This window comes from Rana temporaria, chromosome 9 (genome assembly GCF_905171775.1).
Source record: "Rana temporaria chromosome 9, aRanTem1.1, whole genome shotgun sequence".
NCBI lineage: Eukaryota > Metazoa > Chordata > Amphibia > Anura > Ranidae > Rana > Rana temporaria.
The window spans coordinates 110,263,294-110,275,935 of NC_053497.1; the positions used below are offsets into that span (position 1 = coordinate 110,263,294).

A 12,642-nucleotide genomic window follows, 5' to 3' on the forward strand; every position below is an offset into this window, starting at 1 on the left:
GCAAATTTTGATTCATGTATGGCCTTTCCTGTTCAGTGGATCTATCAATCGACTTTTCATGAACGGGCTTGTTGGAAAATTTCCGCTCGATGCAGCCAATGGGTTGCAGGACTGGTTAGTGTATTCTGACGGTTGGGGTCTCGCACTCAAAATGAAAGAATGGGAAGGATTTCCTCAGCCACCTCAAATATATGGATAAGGAAATCGGCTCAGCTGGCTGAATGAAAAAGCTGAGCCATGCATGGGCAGCTTTAGGGGTGTGAAAGAATGCCCTGTGACTGTTTGTCCCTGTCTGTGTACAGACCTATTCATGAAAAAGGATAGGTACACTTGATACTTATTTATGGTACATTAGGTGAAAACTTCATTGTTTTTCTCTGCACTATGAGGAGAGATGGCTGACATATAACTATAAGGCAGAAAATAACAGATCTCAGATTGTGTCTTTTAATAAAGAGAATTATTCTGGTTTAATAGGCCCCAGGACAGAGATCTAGGACTGTGTCCCAGTCGTCATCTCACATGGTAAGTTTGGTTTATTTATTGGTTTGCGTAAAATAAGAACTTTTTTTTTGGGGGGGGGGGGGGGGCAGGACACAGTTTTTACTTCTAGTCTTCTAATCCCATGAACGTCCTTGATCAGAATTTGAGAGTTGTGTTCAAATAAAATTTGTAATTTTTTTCCCCACAAATAGAGCTTTCTCTTGTTGGTATTTGATCACCACTGCGTTTTTGTTTTTTTTGCGCTTTAAAAAGACAATTTTGAAAAAAAAAAATGTATAATTCTGTTCTGCTATAAACCACATACAATTAAAAAATAAAAAGCATATTTTGATTGGTTTAAGCAAATAAAGTCGTCAGCTACAAATACTGTAGCTGCTCACTTTTACTATATGGACACTTGCCTGTCCAGGGACCCCGCAATGTCGACACCCCAGCCAATCTTCAGATCAATTGTCGGGTGAAGCGCACTGCACTTTGATTGGCCTGGCAGAGGAAGGAGGTGGCCCGAACTTCCAGCTTCCAGGAGATCTGGGCCACAGCTGGTCTACCGGAAACAGGGAAGGGACCCTGTTACCTTCCCCCTGATGGGTGCCAAATGTGGCACTGGAGGGGAAAAAGGAAGCAATTAAGCAGTTTAACTTTTAGGTGGAACTCTGCTTTAAGTGGTTAGAGTATGATTATGGCATCGAGGGATGTTAACTCTACTTGTTTTTGAACTATTAATGCTTCTGATGCATTTTGGAAATTGTGTATAATGTCCACTTTAGCCCTGTGACATCTTTGCTGTTACTATAGAAGGATTCAGTGCTTAGGGAGAGTTGGGTGCAATAGACTCAACTGTCACTGTATAACTAAAAGTGGCACCAGAATTTCACAGCCTAACCACCTTAAACAAGAGTAGTGCCTATCCTACCTCTGTCTTTGTAGCCCATCTCCAGTCCTGATGTCTGAGGAATACATTGGTTTGGTGAAATTAATGTGCTGGTATCTGCAGGTCCGGTTCGCTGTGCTCATATAATTCAATTTTTTAAAGCCTGAAATGTTTTTGTTTTTCTATGATTAGAGACGGACTCGGACCACCTCTGAGTCCTCTACCCACTCTATTGGATCAACCAGAAGAAGTTCTATAGGTATTCAGCCTTCAACCCCTCCTGCAGCCATTCCTGAAACGGAGACGTCCGAGCCCAAGAAAGAACCTAAGGCCAATTACCCATCACAAGGGGTAGGTGCTTTCCAGTAGTCTATGCCAGACTCCTTAGTAGGTATTTAAATGGAAATATTGTTAAAGAAATTCCCATAGATACTTTGGGGTATTGGGTGATGAGCACAATGCTAATTGTGCATCCTGCTATTGGATCAAACCTCAGAGGAGGGAAGGTACTTTAGTGCTTTTTTACCATTGAGTAAATGTTTAAAACCCTTAAACAAACTTTATTTGGAAGAAAAGGAAATGAACTTATTTTCAAATATCACAAATGCTGATCTAAAGTCCATTTTTCACACTGTAGTATGTAGCTTCTTCTACAGCAGCTTTTGTTGCCTTATTTTATTACTCACCTACACTGTACCGGTTTGTTAGAAACCCATGGCCTTTTCATGAGGTAGGGCTGTCTCAGAAACAAAGCCCCATTAAATACTTTGGGGTCATTTTCCAATTGTATCAACACAAAATGAATGTCACTTGAGGGGCACCGTCAATGGCAGTACAGGGAAGCTGGGTGGACACTTACATACAGCATTTTAATTATAATCAGGTTTAGTTGCCACATTCCAAGCCTGTAGTTCTCACACTTGTTTCTCTCTAAACCATTTTGTAGGGCAGTAGAAGTTGGTTTCCTTTGAAAATTGGCTGGCTGATGGGAAAAGGAAAGAACGAAGCCCACTTACCTGATGACAGGAATAAGTCTGTAAGAAATCTTGCCTGTTAGTGGTCTGTGTGCAGCTATATGCACTTTATAGCAGCTTTGACCTTCTGTGCTTTGTCTGTAATCCCATCCCTTCATTTCTTGTCTTGGTGCCACTAAATTCCAAACCATACAGTAATCCTATAATAACTAGAAGACACCTAATCGGGGGCAATCCATTGTGCAATAAATTTATGGCGGTCACGTGGGACATCTGATTTGTGGGACATCTGATTTGTGGGACATCTGATTTGTGGGACATCTGATTTGTGGGACATCTGATTTGTGGGACATCTGATTTGATCATAAAATAAATACCAGCTCCATTTCAGGTTCTTTTTCCTGCTGGGGTGCCGAGAGATGTTGGTCTAGTAATTTTTTCTTTCTCAAAACTTGGAAACAACACAGTTCAGTGGCCATTTGGTTCATGAGAATCTGTGAAGCTTGCCGTTTGGTTAGAACTGGCTGAAGCTATGAACTTCTGGCGTTTTTTGTATTTTTTTTTGCATGTTGGTGCTTTGATGGCGCTGTGAATTAGTTTGTTTTATGCATGTTTCTCTTTCTTTTCATAACTGAAGTACATCATAAAATTGTACATTTATCAACCTGGGGTTGATAACTTGCCTTCTATCAGGGCTCCTGAAGGGTAAAACGATCAATTATTAAAATCTTTTGGTTTTTTTCTTTCATCTAATCCTGACATTATTCAAAATTCAGGTGGGAAATAGGATGTCCTCCTATGGATGGTAGCGTTACAGCGGCATAGGGATGCACAGCTGTTGCATGCATCTCTGTGCCTGCAGTCCTTTTGCTGTCTTATTGGAATGCAGCGACTGCCTGGAATCTGCTTTCAATGTGATATTCATGTGTGTGCATGGTCCTGAACACTGTGTAAAAGCACCCCTGTGCCAATGTAGGGGCATGTATGTAAATATAAATTGCCCCACACATGTGCGGTATTGCCGTGGATGTCAGTCAGTGCAATAATTCTAGGGCTATAATTAATGGTTATCCTTGAACTGGAAACTTGTGAATGCTTTTAAAAGCTTCGCCTATGGAGAATTTTGAGTTTCATAGTTTTGCGATTTTATGAATATCTCAGCCTCATCCAACTATTGCAGCCATTAGGAAGTTTATCAAGACCGTCTGCATTCTCTGTATTACTAAATAGATGCTAAATTCAGCAGCTAAAGTTTGATGGGCTCATAGTAGCTTTGCCGCCTTATATGTTTTTGCACTCCAGTGTTATGTCATTACTATTGTTCTTGGCTTTATACCTGTTGTCCTTTGCAATTTCATGCATCCTTCTGCTACTGGTGTGTTCCCGCTCCAGCTCTTGCATCTCTGTTGTATGCGATACAGTATGTTAAATATTCTGATAAGCGTATTACAGGTTCAAATGTAAAGTTTATGTATTTTTTTTCTTTTTTTTTCTTTTACATCTTTTTTTTTTTTTTTTTTTTCATGGGTGCATTGGTCCAGCTTGAACTAATGTGAATATGCATGTACATCTATCATACGCTCTGAAAGCTGAATTGGGTGCATACTACAGTGATCACCTCTAGATTCCGGTTCCAAGCAGTTGCCTTGCGGCATAGTAAACATAGGATCACATGTTTGGCACAGGCGCCATTTCTTTAAAAAACAAAAAAGTGCAAGGTATTCTCTGAATGCTGTTCATGCTGAGCATGTGGCTGCCCTAATCTGTAATGAACACAGGCAGTCACTTGGTCAGCACCCCCCAGAAGCTAGTAGTGATCACTGTAGTAGCCATGCCTACAGTGGCTTCCCGCTTCCAGGTAAGACACATACATTGTTCTGGCTGTGACCGAAGTATGCAACAAAAAACAGTACCTACACTTCAGCTTTAAATGATTTGCCTTGGCAATAGTTTTCCAAGTTGCACAGTAAGCTTATTTTTAAAATCTATATTGCAGATCGTTTGGGATGAGAACAAACAGCGCTGGGTGAACCTAGATGAGCCTGAGGGAGAGGAGGTGAGTGGACAGCAGTTTTATGGGTTTTTCATGTTTTGGAGGTTCCAGCCCTGAGTAATCCTATGGAGTGCGTGGAATACAAACCGGGTATTAAAACGAGCAAAGATTTGTTCTGTGCTAGTATAGCTTCTTTTTTTTCCCCTCTTATCTGGCTATAGGTTGTTTGGGTATTTTGTATATCTAATGCTTTGGCACTGTATCTACTTCTTCAAAATGAGTGTAAGTGTTGGAACACCATATTTATTGGTGTCTGCTATCCTGTCTCTGTGACGACCACGTCCTCCATTTCCTGTGTCTCAGGGTAATTCTTCCTAATAGGGTCAGAGACAGTAAAATAAATACATTTTTATCTCTCTTCCATTCTATGCAGAAAAAAAAGCGGACATAAGGGTTTTAAAGGTTATGTTCACCTTTTACTAAAAATAATAAATGCACATCCAGGTAATAAAGTGCAATTAATATTTTATTTGCTCTGCAGGCTGTAAGGGCTGTGTTTTTAAATTCCGACAGCGGGAAGAACCCCCATCGGCTGACATAGGGAGGTTATTCTGGGGGGGGGGGGGGGTGTGTAGAGGAGGCAGAAGCTATGGAGCATGTTGCACCCTTCACCCTTAATATGGATGGAAAGTGACACATGTTCCAAACGCACCATCCTGCATCCACTTAAATGCATCTCTTAAAAACAAAAATAATGGAGTTTTTTTTTTCCTAGCACTAATGTTATGCTGATGGATATCACAAAACTCAGTGTAGCATTTTTAATTGGTTGAACCGTCTTTGCTTATTGCAGTAAAATAGGTTCATGAGTTAAACATGGCATTTACACCTGTTTCGTAGGCGTTGTGTACATGGCCATGAAAACCTAAAGCACTGCACATATATTTTTATATATATATATAATGGTAATTTGTTTTTCTAGAGCAAGCCCCTGCCTCCACCTCCGTCAATTATGCCGAAAAGACCTCAGTCTGGCTCCTCTGGACCAGGCGGACCTGGAGCTCCCCCAAACCCTTCAGTCAATATGTTCTCTATCAGAGCAGGTAACGGTATCCTCTTGTTTAAACAGGCTCTTTAAAATTATGCTGTGTCCTTAGAATCAACCAAATGTTTGCAATTTTACATTTTTTTTTTTTGTGTACATTAAAGCTGTATTGAACAATATAGATGTGGTTGCATTTGTTTTTGTAAGGCTTTTTATCGGCTTTACCTTCTCTCCCCCCCCCCCCCCCCCCCCCTCTCTCTCTCTCCTGATCTGGCCATTGACAATCCTCCTATATTAGACTACACTATTGATGGAGGAGCAGCAGAGACACCTTTTGGGGACAGTAGCATTGTCATTCTGGGGGAGGGAGTGTTAGATGCACTAACACAGAGGTCTACAAACTATGGCCCTCCAGTTACTTAGGAACTATAATTCCCATCATGCTTAGTCATGTCTGTGAATGTGTCTTATGGAACGTGTAGTTTCGTCACAGCTGGAGGGCCGTAGTTTGGAGATCCCTGCACTAGAAGAATAAAATACACTATCAATTTAAAAGCCAAACTCCAGCTAACGCCTTTTAAGCAGCTGCAGCAACAGTTTTGTTCCTTTTTGGAATACGTTTTACATAAAGCTGATTGTTTTAAGCCCCTTTTGTCAGTGTTAAATGGTTTGTCTAAACCTTCTGTTACATCTTCAGGACAGCTTGTTCTGTTGAAAAACAGACTTGCTGGCAGGATTACCATGTGAAAATATAAGAAAGAAAGCCTACAAAAAGATAACAAATGCAGCTATCGCATCTAAGTGGGGCACACTTTTTTTTTAGTGTATAACCAGTGAAAGACCCCACTAGATCGTGAACATGTAAATTTTATAAACGAGTCTGGTTTTGTGTGACCTGATAAATCGGGAATGGTAATTCCTTTGTTATAACGTATTTCTGATTGCTTTTTGTGTTTGTTCTTTTCTTTCTTTTTTCCAGGAGGTGCCAGAGGCCGCTATGTGGATGTGTTAAACCCAGGTGGCAGCAAACCAGCAAGTACTTTGCCACCACCAGCTGATCTTTTTGCTCCGCTTGCACCAATGCCCATCCCATCAAACCTCTTTGTTCCTAACTCAGGTGAACAACGTTTGCCTTGTGGTCCTGAATTGTAGGCCCTTTCTGTTTTTAAAGCTAAACCCCGGGCTTGAAACTTGCTTGAATCTTGGTGTGCTTTGTATATTTGTTTCAGTTCTGTGCAGTAATCCCAGTGTGAAATGTTGCCTCTGTACAGGAGCTTCCTGTAATAAAGACCAAGTCACTGCTGCTCGTTCCTTGTGCAAGGTGACTGACCTGGTCTCTTCCCCCCTCCTGTAGTTTTCCTGCAAGCAGCATGCAGTGGGTGAAGTCTACTGGGCCCCTCCCATAGCTCTACTCATTGTTGGCACTGCTCCTTTTGCAAGTTAATTGCATTTGGTGAACACAGTGGATTTATATCATTTTGGACTATTGAGAAATATATTTAAAGGTTTTGTGCCTGGAGCTTTAAAATGAGAAAATGGTATGTTTCAGTGAGGATCTTTTTTTTTTTTTTTTTTTTTTTTTTTTTTATATATATTTTGGTACAACTAGTACACATTTTTTCTGGTTTCAGTCTGTATAAAAGACACCATGGTAAATATATTTTTACAATAGATGCTAAAATTGCAATATGAAAAACTACAGATCCACACTGAAGAAAAGAGAAACCATAAAGCACAATCATATTTTAAGTTTGAAGCACTTAAAGAGGAAGTAAACCCTTGTTGTTGTGTTTTTGTTTTGTTTTTAAACCCTGCAAGATAAAGTCATAATGAGCTAGTATGCACAGCATACTAGCTCATTATGATTGATTTACCTGAGAACGAAGCCTCAGAAGTTCTCCTCCGTGCCCTCCGCCGCCATGTCTCCAGCGATCTTCCTGTAATCGCTGTGATTGGCCGGAGCAGCAATGACATGCGTGGGAGCGGTCAAACGCAGCATTGCCATGTTTAGGATGGCTATTAGTGCGCCTGCACGCCGTAGACAGTGGGGAATATCTTCTAAACCGCGCAGGTTTAGGAGATATTGCCAACGCCTACAGGTAAGCCTTAATCTAGGCTTACCTGTAGGTGTAACTTGCAAAAGTGGATTTACGACCACTTTAACCAGTTGGTAACCGCCCTATAGCCAAAATACGGCTACAGAGCGGTTACTGTACTCTAGGAGGGCGTCAATGTACGTCCTCCCAGAGACTGCGTTGTGCGCGCCCGAGCGGGCGCGCACACGCGATCGCCGGTGCTCGCCGGGTCTACGGGACCCGCAGCAACAGCACTCGCGGTAAGGAGCCAATGGAAGCGGCTCCTTACCACGTGATCGCGCCGTCCAATGACGGCGCGATCACTTGTAAACAAACCGGCGTCATGTAATGACGCCGGTTCCTCCCTCTCCTCTCTGTACCGTTCGGTACAGTGTGAGAGGAGAGGGGGGGGGGGGGGGGGATCGGGCGGCAGCAGCAGCCGCCGCACTGTGGGCTGGATCTGTGACAATTGCAGTCACAGATCCAGCCATCCCTGCGCAATACTCTGCAAAATAAAAAAAAAAGATGAGTGCAATACTCTGCAATACCCCACCCCATACTCTGCAATACCCCACCCCATACTCTGCAATACCCACCCTGGGGGGGTGGGTATTGCAGAGTATGGGGTGGGGTATTGCAGAGTATGGGGTGGGGTATTGCAGAGTATGGGGTGGGGTATTGCAGAGTATTGCACTCATCATTTTTTTTATTTTACTCTGCAATACCCACCCCCCCATACTCTGCAATACCCACCCACCCATACTCTGCAATACCCACCCACCCATACTCTGCAATACCCACCCCCATACTCTGCAATACCCCCCCCCATACTCTGCAATACCCCCCCCCATACTCTGCAATACCCCCCCCCCATACTCTGCAATACCCCCCCCCCATACTCTGCAATACCCCCCCCCCCATACTCTGCAATACCCCCCCCCCATACTCTGCAATACCCCCCCCCCATACTCTGCAATACCCCCCCCATACTCTGCAATACCCCCCCCATACTCTGCAATACCCCCCCCATACTCTGCAATACCCCCCCCATACTCTGCAATACCCCCCCCCATACTCTGCAATACCCCCCCATACTCTGCAATACCCCCCCAATACTCCGCAATACCCTCAATACTCCAATACCTTGCAATACGTCGCCTATGGGGATTTTTAAGTAGCAACGTTTGGCGCAATTTCACGAGCGTGTGCAATTTTGAAGGGTGACATGTTGGGTATCTATTTACTCGGCGTAACTTCATCTTTCATATTATGCAAAAACATTGGGCTAACTTTACTGTTTTTTTTTTTTTTTAAGCACAAAACTGTTTTTTTTTTAAAAACACGCGTTCAAAAAATTGCTGCGAAAATACCGTGCAAGATAAAAAGTTGCAACAACCGCCATTGTATTCTCTAGGGTCTTTGAAAAAAAGCATATATAATGTTTTGGGTTTCTATGTAATTTTTTTAGCAAATAAATGATGATTTTTACATGTAGGAGAGAAATGTCAGAATTGGCCTGGGTGCTCCAGAACGCCTGATGGTGCTCCCTGCATGTTGGGCCTCTCTATGTGGCCACGCTGTGTAAAAGTCGCACATATGTGGTATCGCTATACTCGGGAGGAATAGCAGAATGTGTTTTGGGGTGTAATTTGTAGTATGCATATGCTGTGTGTGAGAAATAACCTGCTAATATGACAGAAACTAGATTTTTTTTTTTTTTTTTACAGAATTTTCAGTCTTTTTTCTTTTATAGCGCAAAAAATAAAAACCGCAGAGGTGATCAAATACCACCAAAAGAAAGCTCTATTTGTGGGAAAAAAAGGACAAAAATTTCAGATGGGTACAATGTTGTATGACTGAGTAATTGTCATTCAAATTGTGAGAGCACCGAAAGCTGAAAATTGGTCTGGTGATTAAGGGGGTTTTCGTGCCCAGTGGTCAAGTGGTTAAAACCAAAAGCAATAAACAAACTCACTATTCCATGCATGTCTAAAAGGACAAACAAGTGCCAGTTAATCAGCTGCACTTGAACTGGATATGTCTTTAAACTGAAGTTACTATTGCTATGTTGCTTAGTTCAGCCAATGTGTCTGTCAACATTGGAACTTGTTTTTCTTTAATAAAAAATACATTGAAATATAAACTGAAGTTACTAATGGAGTTGAAATATCAAACATCTCCTATGTCAATCCCAGTGCTGCAAATCGTATTTTTAACATTGTTTCAACAGTTCCAGAAGAGGGTCAGCCCAGCCTTGGCTCAGATGCAGAAACGGTACAACCTCCTGACCAGCCAGGTCTTGATAATCTCACCCAGACCCAGGTGAGTTTGAGCTGGCATTGTAAATGTGCAATTCCAGCTAAAATGTTATTCTTTAGTCTTAATTTCATAAGAGAAGGGTTGGGAGCTCTCAGGGTTGTCTATGTTCCTGTTAGAAAGTGAGGAGAAATCTTCCAGGTGTGGTGACCGATGTCATTGTCACAGAAATTGAGTGGAAATCTCTCTAAAGGTGACATGGCAACATAAATCTAACCTATGTATCCTCCCACCTTCTATGAATAAAATAAAAAAAGATTTTCCGCTGAGGGACACATTCAAAAGTTGGATTATACCCATGCCTACACAAGGCTGGGACACTAGCAAATGGAAAAATTGTAAGCCAGTTCCCATATAACTGCTTCTGTACCCAGCAGGTCACAGTTTTATGCTGGTGTCCTGACAAAAATCCAGATATTTTTTTGCTAGCCTGTTTTCTCTTAGTGGATTTTTTTGCTTTGCAACTTCAGTCAAGATTCCTTGCTACATCGTTGCTGGAGCTGGTCTCTATATAGCAGATGTGTGGATCAGCATTTCCTCAGCACCATCTTTGGAGACTGTTCCCAGGCCCCTCTAGACTAGATGTGCACAGCTAGCCCAGAAGGCGACCTTCAGACATGGGGCTCTTCATTGTGGTGCTTTCCAGTCCTGCGTATACTGTGCTATGCATGAAGGGCTTTCCAGATCCAGGGCCAAAGAGTGACTCTGTCTTGGGAGACTCTAGTAAGGCACTTTGAACTAAATGGGAGCTACCTCTCTACACCCAGTTTTACTGCAGTAGGTGTTAGACTGGCATCCACTGGGTGGAGCGACGCATTCTTCTCCCTTTCTCTTTTAGCCTACAGAGCGCACCATCCTGCTTCTGCTCCTTTTTATTAAGCACCATGTGGATCTCTGGTCTTTTTCCACTGCCTTCCTACAGTGACTTTGTCACCTCCAGTTGCCTTCGCCCTGGTTCACACCAGTGTGGCTTTCAAAATTTTGCACCTATGACTTAATTTAACAGAAGTCTATGCAAGTTGCAATGAATTCGCGGGGGGAGGGGGGAGGGAATAAGTAGTGCAGACATGACAATGTAAACAGTTTTGTTGCAAGCAATGGGGTGCGACTTGTCATGCAATTTTGGGGTTGTCATTGCAAATGACAAATTTATATAAATAGAGCACGCTGGCTCCTAGTGCAACGCCGTTTTAATGATTAGAGATAAAAAAAATGACAACGTTTTGCTGTACACTCACATTGTGTTCAATAAACAAGCGCATCTGTGACTAGCTGTAGGTGCTCTCCGGCATGAGGGGCTCCAAGTTGCGGACTGGCAGTCAAAGGTCTGCCATATATGAGTGTGCAGTCAACGACAAGCTGCACATGAGCTGTCTGCTCACAGCAGAGATCCTCAGATGGCAGGGAGACAGCTGGTGGATGATGCTACAGGTTGCTATGACAATGCATTTCAGAGGGCGTGGCCTCTTTCGTGTCTACCATGTGTTCTCAAGGGGGCCCTTCAATAGTATTATTCATGGGGTTATTAACCCATGTTAATTTGCAAGGAACGTAATATACAATCATAATGCATATGCCGGCATGATCGTTTTTAGCACACATCATAGGAGGGGTTTTTGATATGGGATGTGCATTACGATTGTATACCGAGTTGCCTTGCTAATTAACAGCTATGTGCTCCTTGTGGAAGCCTATTGTCTGAATGGGTTAACCCCATGGATGATACCATCATCGCCATCAGTGGCTGCACGCTCATACATTGGGGACTTTTGACTGCCAGCCCGCCCTGGATCCAACTTGGAGCCCCTCCTGCCACCTATGCGCTTGTTTATTCAACACAATGGAGTGGTACAGCAATACTTTGTTACTTTTTTATCTCTAATCGTTAAGGCCCCTTTCACACTGAGGAGTATATATCAGGCGTTTTAGTGCTAAAAATAGCGCATAAATAACGCCTGAAATACTCCTGCCCCAGCATTCTTAATGTGAAAGCCCAAGGGGGTTCACACTGAGGCGATACGCTGGCAGGAGAAAAAAAAATCTCCTGCAAGCAGCATCTTAGGAGCGGTGAGTATACTGCTCCTTCACCGCTCCTTCACATTGAAATGGGACACCGCGGTAATACCGCCGGCAATGCCCCTCTGTGTATTGACCCTTTTTCGCTAGCGGGTGTTAATACCGCGCCGCTAGCAGCCGAATACCGCCGCAATTCCGGCAGTATAGCGCCGCTATACCGCCACCACACTTGCTGCCCCAATGTGAAAGGGGCTTAAATGGTTTGCACTAGGAGCCGGTGCGCTCTGTCTCTCTATTTATATATTTTAATTTAGAACCTGACACCTCCTATTATAAGGTCGTATTCAGGTCAGTCAGGCGAGTCCTCTCCACGTCACCAGGAACCGCCATGTCCACTTTTTGCCTGTACATACTCGGTTATCGGGACGTGCTGCCCACAGAGGCTCTAGGTGGGCTCCAGTGCTATCAACTGCAGAGTCTGTCTCTGACCACCCATAAGCCTTGGATCAAGCTGGGCATTTCATTCCCCCTCACTACCTTTTGACTTGAATTAAGAGTCCCAACACTCTATCTCTGAAAAGTCTGTTTCTCTCTTGTTCATTGGAGGATTCCGCTCTGCTTTTAAATCATGACTAACTTGAATATATCGCCACCTGTGGTTGGGCACTAGCTGATGGTGACCAAAACTCCTCCTTCCACAGCTGTGGACAACTTGTATTATTAGCCTATTATTGCAGTTGGAATCTTAATGCAGTATTGTCAATTTTGCAGAAACTGTCCAAGAGCAATGGAGAGATTTTCTCACTGTCAATACACCCACCGTTGGTCCACCTTAACTGGAATACCAC

The 12,642-nt window shown here is 43.0% G+C and overlaps 1 protein-coding gene across 4 annotated transcripts in view; it reads left to right on the top strand.

The window, feature by feature from the left end:
* The window catches only part of SEC16A (SEC16 homolog A, endoplasmic reticulum export factor), a 110,063-nt gene that overhangs the window by 85,702 nt on the left and 11,719 nt on the right, over positions 1–12,642 (top strand). For 3 of the 4 annotated variants that reach the window (XM_040324110.1, XM_040324111.1, XM_040324113.1), the window contains 7 exons: positions 478–525; positions 1,568–1,726; positions 2,322–2,411; positions 4,346–4,405; positions 5,325–5,445; positions 6,367–6,504; positions 9,693–9,784. In XM_040324110.1, coding sequence (XP_040180044.1) covers positions 478–525; positions 1,568–1,726; positions 2,322–2,411; positions 4,346–4,405; positions 5,325–5,445; positions 6,367–6,504; positions 9,693–9,784 — 708 coding nt within the window. The remainder of the gene's footprint in view (positions 1–477; positions 526–1,567; positions 1,727–2,321; positions 2,412–4,345; positions 4,406–5,324; positions 5,446–6,366; positions 6,505–9,692; positions 9,785–12,642) is intronic. The other variant, XM_040324112.1, reaches the window with a different exon arrangement.